Source organism: Spinacia oleracea, chromosome 4 (genome assembly GCF_020520425.1).
Source record: "Spinacia oleracea cultivar Varoflay chromosome 4, BTI_SOV_V1, whole genome shotgun sequence".
Lineage (NCBI taxonomy): Eukaryota > Viridiplantae > Streptophyta > Magnoliopsida > Caryophyllales > Amaranthaceae > Spinacia > Spinacia oleracea.
This window is the reverse complement of record NC_079490.1, coordinates 79,178,008-79,198,295: the sequence shown is the minus strand read 5'-3', so window position 1 is coordinate 79,198,295 and position 20,288 is coordinate 79,178,008. Positions and strand designations below refer to the sequence as shown.

The following is a 20,288-nucleotide window of genomic DNA, read 5'->3' as shown; positions in this document are numbered from 1 at the left end:
GAATCGGAAATATTGCCGGAATCGGAAAATAATTCCGGAAACGGAAATATTAAATATTTGTTCGAAACGGAAATTAATTCCGGAATCGGAAATATTAAATATTGTTCGTATCGGAAATAGATTCCGGAAATGGAATTTAATCGGAAGCGTATCGTACGAATTAGCATCGGACGAGGCTTGCCAGACGAAGGCCCAGCACGAAGCCGGGGCCATCGCCCAGCAAGCATGCGCGCCACAAGCCCAGCCAAGGCAGCGCCCAGGCCTACCGCAAGGCAGGCCCAGCGCGCGCCAAGGGCCACGGATGCGTGGGCCGTGCTGCGCGGGCTGCTGCTCGCACGCGCATGGGCAGCCCTTGTGGCTGCCGTATGTGTGTGAGTTTGTGCTCATGCGTGATTCCTGAATCTACAAGAGTCAGTGTATGATTAAATTTCTATTCCTAATTGGAAAAATTAATTAAATAGAATTCATGTAGGATTCTAATTCCAATTAATTCGCATCCTACTAGGATTACGATTCCTTTTCCATAACTCTATAAATAAAGGCCTAGGGGTCATAATTTATATATAAGTTTCAAAGTATTCAAAAGTGAGTTTTTTTTGAGAGAAAATTAAAACACACATCTTGCTCATAAAGTGCCGAAATTTTCTAGTACCTTAAGGGCGATTCTAGTTGGTCAATCTTAAGGCGGATCCGGACGTGCTGTGGACTATCTACGGAGGGACGACACTTGGAGTCCTAAAGACTTGTTCTTGTTCGGTTCGGGCGCAGCTAGGGAGGGCACGCAACAAAGAGTATGCATCTAAATTATGCTATATGATTATGTGTAAATAATATGTTGTCCTGGGTTAATGGTTGTTTCCGCATGATCTATGTAATGTCATATGTATCATAACCTAACAATTATATGTCAAAGAATTTAGCTGGATTTAGTATCTACTGAAATTAGATGAGCTAAAGTTACATGAAATAGAATTCAATTGAGAATTATTCTGCAAAAGAATTTATCATGTATGATATAATATGAGGATCGCCAAAAATGCATCGTATGGCTTTAGGCATAACGAACATATACCAATCTCTATTGGTCTAAGTAAAGATCAAGTAGATTGAGATCAAGGAAAACTTATGGTACTTGAAAATGTACATAAGAATAGATCTTGATTCAAGGAAATAAAGATATGCTAAATATTGATGCTACACGAATAAACACTCGCAAAGGATCAAGAAAGATCCTTTGGAGTTAACCATTGGCAAGAACGAGCTATGTGCATCGTGTTTTGAAAATGGCAACATGGATTGGAGACCATGAGTTGTTGCGTGGGAAATTAAAATATTAATTTCTATGTTCTAAGATACAGATGGAAAGTCTTCCACATATCTGTGAACTGCTTGGATAAGTAAATCCAAACAAAGCATTACTAGCAACCTATACAGTTGAAGTAAAAGTACTTATTGCCTAAGAAGCAATGAAAGAGAGTTGTTTACATAAAGAGTTCTTCACTGAACTTGGGAAGATCACATGTCTGTTGACTTAATGGTTCTTCATTGCAAAATGCGTAGAACCACTATTGTATCAAGAAAGACTAGATCACAAAATAAACATACTCAAAAGATCTTATCATCATATCTCGAAGAACATTCGATGAAAAGGATATTAAGATTGGCAAAGCATGATAACTAAAACTATGAAACAAGTGAGAAGCAACACTCACATAGTAGCACTGGAAATCAAGCATAGCTTTGAATTCCATGAACTGTTTTAAAGATGGGTTAGAGGCCCATGGTTGTAAAACATTAGGGTTGAACATTTATCCATTTAATCTTGGTTTAGTATTAAATGATGAGTCCCTTCAAATTGACGATATATTCAAGATAGACTGTCAGGATCAGTCCTGTGACTAAGAAATGTATATCAAGTGAACTTGAATGTCAAAAGTGGAAAATGGTCCCTAGTCGGAGTTTTCTATAAAGATGGACGCATAGAAAACGCTAGACGACGAGAATGCAAGATGACTATTAGTTCTGTTTCTTGAACTATGTGGACATGGCAATGTCGCAATCATTTGCATAGATACTTACTTTGGGAAGACTAGTATCGGACAGACCTATGAAACTTTACTGTAAGAGATGAAAATCTGTCATATTACTATAATATGTTAAAGCAAAGCCCACGGAAGGCTCAAAACATTCTTGCACCAAAAATCGCAAAAAAATATATATACATGCGAAATACAAGAATGAATTTGTACAAAACAGGAGGTAAGCCTAAGACTCGTCATCCGCTCCATGCCTCCAAGCCTCGCCGGTCCATCCACTCCACTCCCCGTGGTATGAGGGCCCCCAGCCAGAATCACCCCAAAAATGAGGCTGTGACTGCAACTCGGGGCTAGGCTCTCGGGCCACCGACACGGAACGTCGCCTACGCTCCGGCTCGGACCTCTCCCCGGAAGAACTCACCCCCGCGTCGGAACGGCGATGCCGTAGGGGCGAGTGTCGTGCCCTCTCTCTCTCACGACCGTGTCCCTCGCCCGAGGGACCCGCGTCGTCGGCCCCGGCTCGTCCAGCACCCGTCTACAAGAAAAGGCTAAAAGAGAGTGAGTAACAGAAAACCAAACAAAAGTTACAGATCAAAAGAAAAAAAAAGGGCACATTACCCGAGTAGAGCGTGGGCTCCTGCAAGAAAGTGCAGATCGGGCTCGAACCAACGCGGACTTCAACCGGTTGATCACCCCCACCATCGCGTTGGCCGTACGGGCCGGAACCTGAAACAGGAATGTTAGTAACAAAAGAAAAAAATAAAGATATAAGAAGAGTGCACAAATAAAAGGTGCATACCGCCTGTACTCCCTCAGGGAGCGGAGCATGGAAAACCCGGTCTTCCGGGAAAGTCTCCACAATCTCGGATCCACTCTCTCCGGTATACGAGATCCGAGCATCGGGAAGCACCCATCCCCCCAACGAAGGGTCAGGACACTCCTGCACAAAACACAGTAGACATAAACACATGGGCACGAGCATGAAAACACTAAAATCAATACGAAAAGAGAAGGCAATTTACAGCGCCAGGCTCCGGGAGACAAAGAGAATCCTGGATAAACTGATGATAGCTAGCCCCCTCTATCACCAACTCCGTCGCCGGCACGCCAGTCCTCGAGTGGACCCTCCACGACTTGCCTATCGAGCGAGTAGACAACATGGTCGCAGGCGGAGGCCTAGGCACCGAAAAAGCCCCGACCGTCTGCATACGTACCCGCTCTCCCAGGTACCAGACAGGGTCCCGGCGGCCAACGAACAAAACCCACATCTGGCTCAGGGCATAACTATCCCTGACCGAAGCATGAGTACCCCTAAAAGAGAGCCATGGGGTCCAAACCACCTGTTTTTGTACAAACAACGGTCAGATCTCGCACATAGAAAATAAAAAGAATGACGAAATACGAGATAGAGGATAAGATTCTGTACATGCTCAGGGTTCCCGTCCCGAATAAGATCCCATACGGTATCGGGCGGTGGACGCACCGTCAGCTTCTTCTTCCAACCCCAACGGCGACCGGCAGGGAACTCCAAAGGCCTCTGCCCCTTTCGGGGAGCCAGCCAAGGTAAGTGCTCAAAGGCCCACAGTTGCAAAAAGAAAAGACAATAAAACATCAAAAAAAGAGGCCCGGTAAAAGCGAGAAAACAAAAGAAAGTCTAGGCACATACCTCGATCAAACGCGGCACTCCCGCTAATGTAATCACGAAGTGACGTCTAGTCGGGTCCGAGTCGCGCAGCGCCAAACTCATCTGGCCGACGAGCGTCGCATAGCCCAAATCGCCCCAGCGATAGTCACCCAGTGTAGACACGTCCTCCACCATGCCTATCCACCTCGGGTCAAAGGTGTCAGTCGGACCTGATAGAAATGGAGGTAGAACAGCCGAGCCTGTCTCGAAGGTGACTCCTCTACCCCATGCTCTAAGGCCCACATCAGGTCAGCGAAGGGTATCCCACGGGGCTGGTACGAAGGCAATCTCCTACCCATCCACGAGCCCAGGAGCCTGGTACCCTCAGCAACAGTCGACGATGGGCCATCCGACCTCAGACGAACGGGGTTCCCTGTAAAGGTCAAGCCCGTCAAAGCCGTGTAGTCCTCGGGAGTGATCGTCATCTTGCCCCAAGGAAAATGGAAGGTGTTGGTGGTATCCCACCACCACCTCATGAACGACCGCAGAAAGGACAGGGAGATGTTAAGCCGCAGTATCTCCCAGAAGGTCTAGACCACCGGAAACAGTGAGCTCGCCCTCACCGAAGCCTGGGCGTCCGAGCTCAGGAAGCTAAAAACGGTCTCACTCGTCGCTGCGCCATAGCCGCGAACCGTAGTCTCTCTCCTCGCGTGAAGGCGGGAAGTCACGTGGTGCTCTAGGTCATAGTGCAGATCACGACCATCGTAGAGCTCAGGGCCCACCCATAGGGGACCCGCGCCAGTAGACTGACGCGTCATGCCACGCTCCTCGTGGCCACCAGAAGGAGGTGACAACTCGTCAGGCATGCTGATCAATAATACAATAAGGCATTATACCTTTAATAAAACTGGCACTCACACCAATCACTAAAGGAGCGCATTCCGCTCATAAAATGGAGTCATACAATTTTTTTGTTCCCTAAGACATGATACTAAGTTCATATCAAGCAAAAAATTCCCTAAGTGAAATTTTTTAATTAACTCCAACAAAATGAAAATTTCTCCATAATTTGTCATTCATGAATTATGAGGAACGCAAGCAATATACCAAGAACACCTACATTGCAAGAAAACACTAGAGTCGTAGGTATACTTGGGGGCTAGCATGAAACTGTCCAAATTCAACAAAAATCAACATACTTGCGAAAATTAACATGCACAAACTAATTAACATGTTATGAGGAACATTTCCAACTATCTAATTGAAGGAAAGGGGCACAAAATCAAAAACCCCCAAATCAATTTCATGCATAAAAATACTTGACAAAAATATTGAAATTGACAAAAAAGTTCAAAATTACTGAAGATTACTTACATTGGGAAGATTAGGAAGTGATTTGGAGTAGAATTCGTAAAGAAAAGTGAAGAAACGAGCAAGAAATCAGTTGAAAGAGATGAGGAGCTTGAGCGAAAATGGTGGAAATGGGAAAGGAAGGAGACGGTCCGCGAATTTAAAGACCCGTCTCCCCTTTCGCATTTTCAACGCCCAGCTCTGGGCGTTAGCAATTCTCGCGCCCAGCACTACTACAAAAATGGCCAAAGAGATCTCTAAGAAGAGACCCTTTGATCGACATAATGGGTCTCTTTAATGAAAAAGATCTCTTATTAGAGATAACAGATCTCTTATGTATTAAATGACCCACTTTAAATTTGAAGGGAAAAAAAAAGAGATCCAATATTTAAATTAACGGGTCTCTAGGTTGTTAAAAAAGCCCACTTTATTTCCCGTACAAAATAAAATAAGAGAAAAAAAGACCTTTGTTTAACTAACCGGGTCTCTCACATGTGTCATGGCCCACCACATTTTCTGAAAAAATAATTAATTTATGCAAGAGATCCGTTGTTTAAAATAACAGGTCTCCAATTTCCTTTTTTATCCCGCGCTCCCCCACGTAACATACCATTCACTCTGCTTCTTTCTTCTTCCTCGTTAAAGGTTAGGGTTCTGTTCCATTGACGTTCACCATCAACGGCGACCTCACCACCAGCGTTCACCATCAACGGCGACATAACCACCAGCGTTCTCTACCAACGGCGAGGTCACGACTAGCGAACTACAAACAGGTATTTATTCTCATCACGACTCTTTCTTTTCTTTAATTTTTGTTTCGAATTTCTGAATTTCTTGTGGGTTTTTTTCGAGTTAATTTGTAATATCTGCTAGAAAGTAAGTTTTTTTTCTGAAATTTTCAATTTCAATTAAGCTAGTATTGATGTTTAATGGTGTTTGAGCCTCTGCTGTGAGATTTTGGTGGCCATAAGTTTATCCTTAATCATGTTGAATTCCCCCAAAATTTGGGGACTTTGGTGGCCATAAGTTTCGATAAAATTTCTGGGTAAATGCGAAGAGAAACATAAGTTTGTTTTTTTTAGAGTTTTTCTACTGGGAAAATGGTTTTCTTGAGTGGCAATTTTTCCAATTTTGTTCTTGGCAAAAAATTTCATTGTTTGGTTGACTATTCTTGGAAGATTGGTCACTTGTGATAATCTCCTAAAAATTGGTATTCATTGTGACCAATTATGTGCCTTGTGTCAGAAGGAGAACGAGACCATTAGTCACATGTTTTTGAAGTGTGAATTTTCTAGCAGTGTGTGGCTTTTTCTGTTGAGATGGTTGGGTATACGCAGAAGGCCTGAGTCTTGGGAGAATGAACTTCAGATTGTGATGAGAAACTGGAACACCAAATCTGGTCATCACCAAATTCTCAGAATGGGTTTTTGTGTTACTGTATATTGTATTCTTCATACCTTCAAAACAGGCATGATTGTCCATCTGTAGAATTAGCTTTTGAATGCCCCAGTTAACTGCCATCTCTAGTCCCAATTCTGCCGCCAACAATTCAGCTTTGTATGCATTGCACACTCCCAGGTTGGCTGCAAATCCCCTGATGAATACACCCCTACTGTCACGCAGCACTCCACCTCCACCAGCTTCCCCCGGGGTTCCTTTGGCAGCCCCATCTGTATTCAAAGTAATCCAATTTAGTGGTGGAGCGAGCCAACAGATGTAAACCTCCCGCCTAGCTGGTCTAGTGCTGTATTGCAGCGTGTTTTGTACATCACTGCCAGATATTGCAGCCCATGTTTCTTCCATGCGTGCTCGCAGAAGGGACCCAGTTTCGATTGGGATCTCATCGTGCCTTTTGGTTGCATGTATTTGTAGTTTCTTAAAGCTAAAATATTTGTAAATTTTTTGTTCAATTTGTGAAACAGTCTTGTTCACGATGAAGTTACGTCTCTTTTGTTTTTTTGGATTATGTATTTGTTTATGTTAATTTTATTTGTATAATCTGACAATTTTTTGTTGAACTTGCACTACTAGAAAAAGGGTTTATAACGACAAACTTTTTCGTCGTTATAAGTCTCAAAAGTCGTCGTTAAAACCTTTAACGAGGAACAAAGTTCGTCGTGAGTTTTGTCGTAATAGCTTCCGACGTTATTAGTAGTAACGTCAACGTTCGTCGTGAATTTTACACGACGAATTTATTGTTCGTCGTTATTTATTAACGACAAAAAGGTTTTTCGTCGTTATTTATTAACGACAAAAAGGTTGTTCGTCGTTATTATGTGTTCAATGACGTCGAACAAACAGCAAAATCGCGACCAACAAACTTGACGTAAAAAGAGAATCAAATGGACACAATAATTTTAATTATCGTCCAACGACAAAATATTTCAACGTTAATGTGACTATAAAATAAATATAGTTTGTCGTAAATATGAAAAATATATATAACCTACAATTCATTCAAAACCATAAAAAGTATATAGAATAATACACTAAATTTATATTAATTAAACGTAATCAATCACAAAAAATTTATAATAAACAAATTCAATGTGAGTCAAAACAACCAAACTAATAAGTCAGTCATCTACAAGCTGTAATCTCTAAAATTGCTAGTGTTGAAGAAAAAATAGAACAATATCCCAAACTAACTTTCTCCACCACGCTTGCATCTATGTTTGATGCATCAATCAATTGTCGCTCGAGGGAGCATGCCAAATTAATTGCATTCAACGCAACCTCAGACGTAACAACAGTCACTCTACGAATTCCTTTGGCAATCCCCTGCTAAGATAAAAAAAGCAAATGCCTTGGCTTCTCTTAAATTAGATATATGGGTTCCTACATGATCCACAAAGCACGTTTTAGAACAAAGTTAATCAGAAATTCGAAAATGAACAGTTAGAATATCAAGGAGAAATGATACCTCCACAAAGTTCAGCAGAGTATTCTGTCCATTCTTATCTTGATCAGCTAGGACATCTTCCACCTTTTTCCCAACTGATTATATACAGTATAAAAATTAGTAAATTAACAACTCACACAATTAGCAACTTTGATTCTCAGTAAGTGCTAAAGAAAACTTCATATAATGTAAAATTTACTGACCTCTATAGCTCGCTTCCCTCTCCTTCGAGCCTGGACACTAGTAAGCTCAAGAAGCACACTCTTGTATTATACAATGGCACAAGAAGAATACAGAAGAGACCTCTGGAAAATCTTGGCTACCACACAGCTAAATCATTCATAAGAGAATTAATGATACGACTTTAAAGATTCAAAGATAAGAAAAACCACAAGGTAATCAGTGTCCTGCAGATGAAGGAGAAAACAAGGCACAGAGAAAACTGCCTTTCTCAAGCAAATCCTTGCATGTATTTATTTCAAAAGTATTCCTTAGGATATGCTCGGTAACCTTGCCAATGCCTCCAATCTGTTCATAAAGCATAAAGAAATGAATTGATGAACACAAGTTAGCATACACCAGACTATTTAATTGGTTTTACATTTCTCAATTACTACCAAACTTGAGGAACCCCTTCTTAGCCTTCTATACAAAAGCAAAGAACAAAGACAAGACTCATAACAGAGGTACCTTTCTTATCGGGAGGGAGGATATGAATGTCATCACAGCCAATCGATCATTTGGCAAAATAAATTGTCCCTTTGGCTTGTTTATATCTGACCAAACCTAATTCATACAATCAATATAATACCAAGAATTTAAAGTTTGTAAGTGTGCTATCTACTAGAATCAGGTTATTTCCTGATGGGCAATAAATTCCTGTATCTTTAAACACATCAATGGCTATCAAATAAGGATGGAAGGAGTATCATGGATAAGAATGTCAATAGGAAAAATAAGCATTGTTCACACAATGACAAATTTGATTTCTCTCATAGACCTATGCCCCACTAGAGCATTGCATTAGTTGCATTTTTATCAGACAAGAGATTTATCCTAGTCCCAAACAAGGATTTATCCTACTGCAAACCCTACCCATACAAGTTTTATTGTCTGTCCACGATTTGATAAAGTTGTTTTCTATTTCAAAGCCCTTCTCTGCTTCTAATCTTCTGAAAAATCTATTACACTATCAATTGCCTAATACTATGGCCTTGAAGAAATGCTTATCACGCCAAAGTTGAATTAATTTCATATGTATGCCAAGAGTTATCATCGATGAGATTTTATCAGTTATTCAGTCTCACTCTCATGGGAATATGGGATAATCTTGCAGCAAACTCCAACAATAGAAGCTTCAATCCTCTGATTTCGTTCCTCTTCTGTCTCGCCTTTTGTTCTTGTGTGAATCGTGAGGTTTGTGATCGATTAGAGTTTAGGAAGGAGATGGAATATTAAAGAAATTGAGGAAGAATATCTAGGGTTTAAGCGGATGAATCACGATATTGGTTCTGAGAAAGTTGTGAAAACTTAATTTGTCCGGGCTTTACAAAAATAATCCCGCTGTTGCGCTGTGACTAAATGCAATTAACGACGACTTTGTTTTTTTTCCTTATTAATTATTTACTTGTTCACAGTAACGACGGTTTTACTAGATCAAGTATCCTTAGTTTTAATCAATTACTACCAACAATTGGGCTTGTCGTAATAATGTAGTGAAAATAGACTATTAACGACAAAATTTTCATTTCGTCGTTAATAGTTTGTCGTTAAAACTGCAAATTCTAGTAGTGTTGTTTGCAGCAATAATATTTATTAATTAATCGATTTTGTTTGTTTTTGTTTTTAGGTCCCCTTTTAGTTTGCTGGTATTGCTAGTTTCAAGAATCAAATCATCCATTTATCCTATCAAGGCGTGAATTCTTCTACTAGGTGAGCATAATCTCCCGACTGTCATTCTCCTCTTCCATTCTAATTTAATATCACTTTCTTATGTGTGAGTTTCTAGATTATATATTTAATACCTTTTGTAGTTTCACAAATTGTTTTATGTGCCAAATTACTTTTTGAATTTTCTGTTCACCTAGTACGGTACAATAAGTGTGTTTTTTTGAGCTAGTCAACATTTATGAATATTTTATGCAATATGTTTTCAATTCCATTTGTTGGTGTGTAGTAAATAGAAATGGACCGGAGTTGGATATCAATGAAAAATCCGGGTGACCCAGAATATCAGGCAGGTGTAAGGGAATTCATTAAGTTTGCAGTTAAGAATGGCGGAGGCCGCTCCAAGCTACCTTGTCCTTGTTTCATGTGCCATAATTTCATGCATAAGAGACCCGAGGAGATACTGAATCATTTAGATAGATGGGGATTTGATAAAACATATACATGTTGGGTTTGGCACGGCGAATGCCAGGATAAAGCTTCTGTCGGTAACTCTGCGACTAATGTTTGTGAAGGTCGTAGTGAGGGAGATAGGTTAGAGGAAATGCTCCATTTGGTCGAGGAAAATTTTGATGAAGATCCTTCCAAATTTGAGAGTTTGCTAAATGACTCTGAAAAACCTTTGTATAAAGGTTGCACTAAGTATACGAAGTTGTCTGCATTAATTAGGTCGTATAACGTGAAAGCTGGTAATGGGTTGACTGATGTAAGCTTTGATATGATATTGGACGTGTTCAAAGATATGCTTCCGGATGATAACGTCCTTCCATGTCGTACATATGAGGCAAAAAAGTCCTTAAGCGTTATGGGTTTACCTTATGAGAAAATTCATGCTTGCCCTAACGATTGCATGTTGTATAGAAATGAGAATGAGTCGTTACATTGTTGCTCAGTTTGTAATGCCTCGAGGTACAAGAAAGAGGAAGGACGGGTCCCGGCAAAGGTATTGTGGTATTTTCCATTAATACCCAAGTTTAAAAGGCTATTTTCTAATGCTGGAGATGCCGAGAAGTTGACATGGCATTTTGATGGTCTAGAAGATGATGGAATGCTTAAACACCCAGCTGACTCCCCACAATGGAATTTTATTGATGGGAAATTCCCCGAGTTTTCCAAAGAAAAGCGTAATCTACGCCTTGCTTTGTCTACTGATGGGTTCAATCCATTTGGCTCCTTGAGTAGCACTTACAGTACTTGGCCTGTTGTTTTGATTACCTACAACTTATCTCCCACACTTTGCATGAAAAGAAGGTATATGATGTTATCATTGTTAATTTCTGGTCCAAGGCAGCCTGGTAATGATATCGACGTGTATTTGGCTCCTCTAATCGATGATTTGAAGATGCTCTGGGAAACAGGTGTAGAAGTGTTCGATGCACATCGAAATGAGAAATTCAACTTGAAAGCAATGTTGTTCTGCACAATTCAAGATTTTCCAGCATATGGTAATCTTTCTGGTTTTACAGTTTACGGGGAAGCAGCATGCCCCATATGCATGGAGCAATTCAAGGGACAATGGTTGTACGGAGCAGGAAAACATGTGTTTGATAAAAATCGTGTATTTCTGTCATGTGATCATCACCATCGAAACATGAAAAAGGCCTTCAATGGGGAACAAGAATTTAGAGGGCGTCCTAAGATCATGTCCGGTTTAGAGGTGTTTGAAAAGATAAAATGTAATATCCCGAATTTTCGGGTATTTTCTAATAAATTATTTTGGTAATTTAAGATAACTTTACAATTAAAATAAAGTTTTAATGAGTTTTAACAAAAAAAAAAAAAAAACTGAAACTATATTTTTCAGATTTATTTTATAAATTTTCTAAAATTAAGTCTCCTAGTTAAACCCTAATACCATAAATTATATATACCCTCAAATCAAAGAAAAAAACCCCTACTACAATATACCTTGGCCTCACGCATCTCTGCCGCCCACCACCATATTATCATCTTCATCAAAACCATTTTTCTCTGCAGGTAATGGGTTTACTTTCAAGTTTTATGATTTTGAGTTTTGGACTCTTCCTCTTATTTTCTTTTTGAATTAGTTCGTAGGTAGTAATATAGCCGATTAGCAACAATTTATCAAAAAAAAAAACTAAAGGGTGGCTTTATTCTTGTTAATACTCACCGACTTCTTTTCCATCGATTAGCAAACCTGCAAGCATTATTAGGCTAGTTTTGTCTATCTATATCATGCCTTATCTATATCATGCCTTGATTTATTAAACAAAATTAATTACTTTCAAATCAAAACGTGGACTTTTGTTCCATTGATCCCAATTGCAGTAACATGTACGAATAAGCATTTGATTGTTTTCATATGAAAATTTATTTTGGTTTTAAAGGATTTCATTATCTAAAGCACTATTTTGGTCTTGATGTCATAGGATAATTAATTATCCTTATTGTTTGGGTATGGAAGTAAGGAAAATTTCAGAGCGGCTTTCTTGAAATATGAAGTCGTCAGTACTAAATGGATTGTATTTTTATCAATGTGTCTAATATACGCTAATTTAGGCTCGTTAATTTTTTGTAATCGTAGACTGAGGCTACTTAGGAAACACGCGAGGAGACTACTAGTTTGAAATACGCGCGTGTTTAAGGTAATTTTCAATGTCCATCATCTTTGAATCCCGTTAAGAAAAATATTTGAACATGTTTATGTGCTATTATGTGCTAGGGAGACTAAGTGTTGTTTATATAAGCTATACGATTAGAATTCATGGGCATTTCTTATATTGGTAGTACTATGGGAATATTATTTGAACTACTATATACTACGTACTTATGTTATGGAGATTATGATTTATGTCTTACGGATTATAGTGTTAGTGTTGAGTATTGTGTATTGTGAATTAGGTAACTTAGATAGTGTTGGGTGGCTGCTAATGGTTTGTAATGGCAGGAACTATTTGGTTACTCTTGGATATAAGTGGTTGATTACTCATGGGTATAACAGGCGTAGATAAGAAAGACTAAAATGATGATTAATCCATAATGTTTGTTCTTGTGGCTACGTATACTATATGTTTCGAACCTTATCAAAATACTAATAACGTAAAGTGTAATCTCAGAGGGAAAAGCCCGTAAGGGTTAGGAACAGGTTGCCCTTCTAGATGTTGTTCTATCGGTGCACTTTAGTGGAGACCCGGTAGGCTTCTAGTAGGTTTCTATTATTCTGTATTAAACTTTCTGCTTAGTCTTCCTCCTAATTCTATCGGTGCGCGGTCGCGGAGACCCGTAGTCAATTAGTGAGGGGTGTGCACACTAGGGACATTCTGTACTCATCTTACTTTGGTCATTCTCAAGGGTTACGCGCGACCCTTAGCGTTCTTTTTCCCTCACTTAATTAATATTGATCTTTATGTGATAAGTTTAATAATGGAGTTATTAAATTGGTACTTGTTGTTTAATTGTCTATTTTATGTACTCAAAATGTTTTCAAACTAAAATTATTTATTTTACGGGATGGAGTTGGAATTACTCAGTTTATCTGATTTTTGGGAGTTTGTCTCTCTTGTCTCTTTTCTATTTATTTTTGCAGGTTGGTAAAGGTACTTGGCTACGAGTGAGGAGACGCTTAGAATAACCACCTAGTCAAGAGACAATTTCTATTTCAGTTTAAGTTTAAGTTGGTTTTTGTTATTCATTTTATGGGAATTGGTTGTAGTTTTTATGGGGCACCTTTTAGACCACTTAGTTAATTTTGACTTTAATGATTTTAAATTGTTTTGTTGCTTTGCATTTATTTTCTATGGAGAATAAATGTAGCAGTGACACTCCCAAGGTTTGGACGATTGTTTTATGATATAAAAACCGGGTTTTTGATTATATAAAAGGTCCAAATTTTGGGGGTGTTACAAATTGGTATCAAGAGCTTAGGTTTGTTTTCAAATTTTTTTTTTTTCTTTCTTAGGAAAATTGGAATTAATGAAATAGGTTAAAAATTGTATAAGGGGTTCTAATTTAAATATGATAAAATAAGTACTAAGTTAAGTAAAAGCCGTGAGCGTGGGAATACTTTAAGGGGTTGTTACACTTATTTGAAAGTACTTGTTTAGTACTTACATTATGTTGTTTTCTTCTTTCTTTTGTCTGTGCTTAGATGGTTCTTACTAGAGTTACTGCAAGGAAACAAACTGCTAGGAGAGGTCCGGGTGTTCGAGCATCGACCCCGTATGAGCTACGAATTCGTGATGGAGAATATGTCCCGCATTTTATTAACCGGTTAAGAGCTTGCATGGAAAGCTATAGGTTGAATGACCTACCAGAGGGTAATGATTTTCATACTCCAGCTAGGCAAGCTGAAGTTTTAATAAGAACCCTTCCTATAGTAGGACCACTAGCACTAGTAAGGAGAAGACATAGTCGTATTTTTGTCAACGGGGAGCCTAACACCCAAAGGTACAATTATATGGGACGTTGGTTTTTGGATCTTGTCCACTTGGAGGGCGAGATGATTGATGCTATTACTGCTTGGGAATACGATCGTACGCCGGACAATCAAGATAGCGGCCCGGAAACGAGTGACACCTCAAACTCCGACTAAGAAGTCGAACATATTCGTTAAATTACAGTATAAACAAGGGAATAAATAAGGCCATTAGGCCATGAGTCGTGTTACTTACTAGGATTGTTGGAATTTTTTTTCTTTTCGTGAAGTACTGTTATCAGTATTATAAGTAGTATGTGGGTTGAAATTAGTTATTAGTTATTTGGTTTCAATGATATTGGTTACGGAGTACTTACTACCTAATTTTAATGACTATTTTTTTCTTTTTTTTTTTTTTTTTTTTTTTTTTTTTTCTCTCTTTTATTTAGCCACTTTATCCTAGATGAAATAGATTTTCTCAAATTAGAGTCAACAGGGGTAGTTAGTGGGTGATAGCTACCTTACGTGACTTTGCATGTGTGCTTGAATGCGTCTTTGACAGTAATTCCCCTCAATGCAATTTTCATCCTACATGCTAGTTAGGCCATATTGGGTTGTATTGCAACATGTGTTCGCTTGCTTATCATATGTCATAAGACGTCCTAGAAAAGATGGACAGTCTTGCCCCGAGTAATCAATCCTAGATTCTTTTTATCTGCAAATTTTATTTTAAGACATTATATATATATATATATATATATATATATATATATATATATATATATATATATATATATATATATATATATATATATATATATATATATATATATATATATATATATATATATATATATTTCATGGGTATTAATAGCTAAAATTGTTTACTAAAAGTGAGTAGTAGATACAAAACTAACAAAGTGCAGTACGAGATAGCCTTAATATGTGCAATCAATAGGGTAATTGTGATGTTAATAATTAAGGTGCAAATGTTGGTACGGGAACAACTACTATGAGTTTAAACGCATTAGCCGCGTTGAAATATGTGTGGTGACAACACCAGTGTTAAATTGTGCAGAGTGTGTATGCAAAACTATAACGTATACACTAGGTCTCGTACAAGAAGAGTATAACAAATGGCTGAAACCCCGGAACAACTCGCTGCTAGATTAAGGAACCTTGAACAGATAAATCAGACTATGGGTTTGTTGTTGCAGCAACAGTTGCAAAACAACAACAACAACAACAACAACAACAACAACAACAACAACCATGCTGATAATGACCCGCAAGCTACCATGGCTAAGAAGCTAGCTGCATTGAAACCCCCACTATTCCTAGGTAAGGAGGATCCGTTGTTGGTTGAAAACTGGGTACGTGATTTTGACAAGATCTTCTCTGCTGCTGGTACACCTGATGCTCAAAAGGTGGATTAGGCAACTTTCTATTTGCGCGAAAATGCTGACTTATGGTGGGAAAGACAGGGTCCTATACTAAGAAACCAAGAGAACTTTGGCTGGGATGCGTTCAAGTTGGCTATCAAGGGACGTTTCTTCCCTGAACACATAAGGAGAAAGAAATACAATGAGTTCAGTAGGTTCAATCAAACTGGGGGCATGAGCGTGCAAGAATATGCTGAGAAGTTTAATGAATATGCTAGGTTCTGTCCAAATGTGGTACCTGATGAGAGAGCTAAGGCTTCAAAATTTGAAGATGGGTTGATTTTCAGAATTCAGAAGAAAGTGATAGCAGCTGGCGCAACAGCAACATTCCAAGAAGCATACGAAAGGGCTTGTAACACCGAAAGGGTGATAAAACGTGAAGAAGAGGTGAAGAATATGCACAAGAAGAGAAATAATGCTGAAACCTCCAACCAGCAAGGGTATGACAAGAAACCTCGCTATGGAGGAAATAGTAATGGCTATGGCAATGGAAATGGCTATGGGAATGGAAGTGCCAATGGTAATGGCAGTGGCTACAGGTCTAACGATCGTTACAACAACAACAACCGCAACTACCAAGGTCAAGGAAATCAGAATCAGCAAGGATCCCTTCCTTGCAAGAGATGTCACAAGAGCCATCGTGGTCGTACTTGCCAAGGAGACCCAATCACTTGTTACGAATGCAAGGAGCCTGGACATAAGGCACGTGAATGTCCCAAGAGGCAGGGGAATAATCGCCAAGGTCATAATGGAAACAATAATAGCAATGGAGGCGGCTATGGAAGGAACTCGAACAACAATGTCAATGGACATACCAACAATGGTAATGCTGGAGCAACAAACACTAACCAGAACAATGGCAATGGGAGAACCAGCAATGGAAGGATATATATCATGAACCAGAATGAGGCTAGCATCAATGCCAACGTTGTGACGGGTACTTTTCTAGTTAACTCTAAGCCTGCTTACTTACTTTTTGATTCAGGGGCGTCCCATTCTTTTGTATCCACTTCTTTTGTGAGTAAAAATGCATTGAAACCTTCATCGTCGTGTCAAGCCAATATAGTGATACCATCTGGGGAAGTTGTGCTTTGTAAATCCCTATACCAAAACATTCCCATTAATGTAGCTGGGACTGAGTTACCTGCAGACCTTATCTAGTTTAACCTGACTGATTTTGATGTAATCTTGGGAATGGATTGGCTTAGTAAGTACAGGGCTAGAATTGAGTGTCACACCCAGAAAGTGTCTCTTAGGGGGCCAAAGGGGAATAGAATTTCTTACCATTGAGTTGTGTCTAAGCCTGAACTCAGTATTGTGTCAGCCATGACTTTTCATTCTTATATTAGGAAAGGTTACCCCATATACTTGTGCCATGTGCAAGATGTGAATGTAGAAGAGAAAGCCATAGAACAGATTCCGATAGTAAGAGAATTTCAGGATGTATTCCCAGAAGAAATCCCAGGGATGCCACCATCTAGGGAGTTAGATTTCAAAATAGATTTAGTGCCTGGGACAGGAGCTATTTCCAAGGCACCATATAGGATGACACCCGCAGAGATGAAGAAGTTGAAAGTGCAGTTAGAGGAGTTGCTTGAGAAAGGGTACATTAGACCGAGTGTCTCACCTTGGGGAGCACCTGTTCTGTTTGTGAGAAAGAAGGATGGGAGCATGAGATTGTGCATTGACTATCGAGAGTTAAACAATGTCACAGTAAAGAATAGGTATCCGTTACCTAGGATTGAGGATTTATTTGATCAACTTAAGGGTGCTGGGATCTTTTCGAAAATTGATTTGAGGTCGGGATACCACCAGTTGAGGATAGCAGCAGAAGATATACCTAAGACAGCCTTTCGCACAAGATATGGCCATTATGAGTTCACTGTCATGCCTTTTGGACTCACAAATGCGCCAGCAGCTTTTATGGACCTTATGAATAGAACTTTTCAGTCGTATTTGGATAGGTTTGTTGTGGTGTTTATAGATGATATTTTGGTGTACTCGAGGGATAAGGAAGAGCATGAGGAGCATCTAAGAAGAGTGTTGGAGATACTCCGTGAAAAGCAGTTGTATGCTAAATATTCTAAGTGTGAGTTTTGGCTAGAGAAAGTAGCATTCTTAGGCCATGTGATATCGAAAGAGGGAGTTACAGTTGACCCATCTAAGATTCGAGCAGTGACTGATTGGCCTCGACCTACTAGTGTGACAGAAGTAAGGAGTTTCTTAGGCCTTGCTGGTTATTATAGGAGATTTGTGGAAGACTTTGCTAGAGTAGCTCAACCAATGACAAATTTAATGAAAAAGACAACGAGATTTCAGTGGGATGAGAAATGTGAGCAAGCTTTTCAAGAGTTGAAACGAAAACTTACCTCTGCACCAGTTTTGACATTACCCTCGGGAGTTGATGGCTTTGAGGTGTATAGTGATGCATCAAAGAACGGTTTAGGGTGTGTACTTATGCAACATGGGAAGGTTGTAGCTTATGCATCGAGGCAACTTAAGCAGTATGAGAAGAATTACCCCACACATGATTTGGAGCTAGGGGCAGTGGTGTTTGCTCTTAAGATTTGGAGACACTACTTGTATGGTGTGAGGTGTAAGGTTTATACAGACCACAAAAGCTTGAAGTATATATTCACTCAAAAGGAGTTGAACATGAGACAAAGAAGATGGCTAGAACTGATAAAAGACTACGAATTGGAGATCTTGTATCATGAAGGAAAGGCAAACAAGGTAGCTGACGCATTAAGCAGAAAGACAAGCCACACGATGAACACAATGGTGTTGGCAAAGGAGTTATGTAAGGAGTTTCAAAAGCTGAATCTGGAGGTGATGGAAGCTTGTCAAGTGGATGCTCAGTTGAATGCAATGTCAGTAGAACCTACCATATACAATGAGATTCGAGAGAAGCAAGAAACAGATGAATGGTTGGGAAAGGTGAGAAAAATGAAGGAAGAAGGAGCAGCTATTGACTTTGAAATCGATGATACTGGAGCAGTGAAATATAAGGGAAGATGGTGCATTCCAAAAGATGAAGATCTAAAGAGGAAAATCTTAGAGGAGGCTCACAATACTCCATACTCAGTGCATCCGGGCGGAGATAAACTTTATAAGGATCTTAAACAACATTTTTGGTGGTCTAACATGAAGCGTGAGGTAGCTGAGTTTGTAGCAAGATGTTTGACATGTCAGAAGGTAAAGATTCAGCATATGAGACCTGGAGGGAAGTTGCAATCTTTAGAGGTACCAGGATGGAAGTGGGAGTCGATTTCAATGGATTTCGTGATGGCATTACCACTTACCAAGACAGCAAAGAATGCAATTTGGGCCATAGTTGATCGCTTGACAAAGACAGCAAGATTCATTGCCATGAAGGATACTTGGAATGTGAACCAACTAGCAGATGCATACGTTCGTGAAATAGTGAGACTGCATGGAATTACTAAGGAAATCATTTCAGATAGGGACCCGAGATTCTTGTCAAACTTTTGGGGTACTTTTCAGAAAGCATTTGGTACTATACTAAAGTTTAGCACAGCATTTCATCCTGCTACCGATGGGCAGACAGAGAGGACGATTCAGACTCTAGAGGATATGTTAAGGGCTTGTGTAATGGATTTTGGTGGGTCGTGGGATGAACGATTGCCTATGATTGAGTTCTCATATAATAATAGCTACCATGCAAGCATAGGAATGGCACCTTATGAAGCGTTATATGGGAGGAAATGCAGGAGTCCTTTGTGTTGGAGTGATATTAGTGAGTCGTTGACATTGGGGCCAGAAATGATAGAAGAAACAATAAGGCAGGTTAGGTTGATACAAGAGAATATGAAGGCAGCCCAGGATCGGCAGAAGTCATATGCAGACCAGAATAGAAGGGTGGTGGAGTTTGAAGTTGGAGAAAAAGCATTACTTAAGGTGTCACCGACCAAAGGTGTCATGCGATTTGGAAGGAAAGGAAAGTTGAGCCCGAGGTACATTGGCCCGTATGAGGTATTGAAACGAATTGGAGAGGTGGCATATCAGTTAGCTTTACCAATGGAGTTAGCCAATGTCCACAATGTTTTCCATGTCTCCCAACTCAGAAAATATATCCATGACCCTAACCATGTAATCCAACCAGAGTCTATAGAGTTAGACGAGTCATTAACCTCCAAAGAACGCCCTATTAAGATTCTTGATACCAAAACCAGAAGTACGCGGAACAAGGTCGTTAAGTTAGTTAAAGTGCTATGGTCGAATCAAAATTCCGAAGAGGCAACGTGGGAAGCTGAGAATGATATGAAAAAGCGTTATCCAGAACTATTTGAGCAGGTATGCTAAGTTTCGAGGACGAAACTCTTTTTAGGGGGGGTGAAATAGGATGCTAACAGGTCAGTATCGTTCTTTTAGCACATTGGGTTAACCTTAAGTTCGAGGACGAACTTTGTTTTTAGGGGGAGTAGATGTAATATCCCGAATTTTCGGGTATTTTCTAATAAATTATTTTGGTAATTTAAGATAACTTTACAATTAAAATAAAGTTTTAATGAGTTTTAACAAAAAAAAAAAAAAAAAAACTGAAACTATATTTTTCAGATTTATTTTATAAATTTTCTAAAATTAAGTCTCC

The 20,288-nt window shown here is 39.3% G+C and overlaps 2 protein-coding genes and 1 long non-coding RNA gene across 4 annotated transcripts; 2 read left to right on the top strand and 1 right to left on the bottom strand.

The window, feature by feature from the left end:
* Nucleotides 1-7,491: 7,491 nt before the first annotated feature.
* On the bottom strand, nucleotides 7,492-9,240 carry LOC130459367 (uncharacterized). 2 transcript variants are annotated; one of them, XR_008918733.1, is made up of 4 exons: nucleotides 8,603-9,240; nucleotides 8,116-8,440; nucleotides 7,934-8,007; nucleotides 7,492-7,848 (listed from the first exon to the last, which is right to left on the bottom strand). It is a non-coding gene; the product is annotated as an uncharacterized lncRNA (long non-coding RNA). The 2 variants fall into 2 exon arrangements; XR_008918732.1 differs by having other exon boundaries at nucleotides 8,116-9,233.
* Nucleotides 9,241-10,097: 857 nt separating this feature from the next.
* On the top strand, nucleotides 10,098-11,582 carry LOC130471651 (uncharacterized). The gene has a single exon (XM_056841898.1). The coding sequence runs from the start codon at nucleotides 10,098-10,100 to the stop codon at nucleotides 11,580-11,582; it is 1,485 nt and encodes a 494-aa protein (XP_056697876.1).
* Nucleotides 11,583-15,532: 3,950 nt separating this feature from the next.
* LOC130471650 (uncharacterized) lies at nucleotides 15,533-16,837 on the top strand. The gene is made up of 2 exons (XM_056841897.1): nucleotides 15,533-15,661; nucleotides 15,719-16,837. Exons 1-2 carry the CDS (start codon nucleotides 15,533-15,535, stop codon nucleotides 16,835-16,837), a joined length of 1,248 nt encoding a protein of 415 aa, XP_056697875.1.
* The last annotated feature ends 3,451 nt before the right edge of the window (nucleotides 16,838-20,288 follow it).

What these genes read in the sequence shown, in the direction of transcription:
- LOC130471651 (XM_056841898.1), top strand. Translation starts at nt 10,098, where the DNA reads ATGGACCGGAGTTGGATATCAATGAAAAATCCGGGTGACCCAGAATAT.
- LOC130471650 (XM_056841897.1), top strand. Translation starts at nt 15,533, where the DNA reads ATGGCTAAGAAGCTAGCTGCATTGAAACCCCCACTATTCCTAGGTAAG. An exon ending in GTACACCTGATGCTCAAAAG is followed by an intron (nt 15,662 to 15,718) that starts GTGGATTAGGCA and finishes TGGGAAAGACAG; the next exon opens with GGTCCTATACTAAGAAACCA.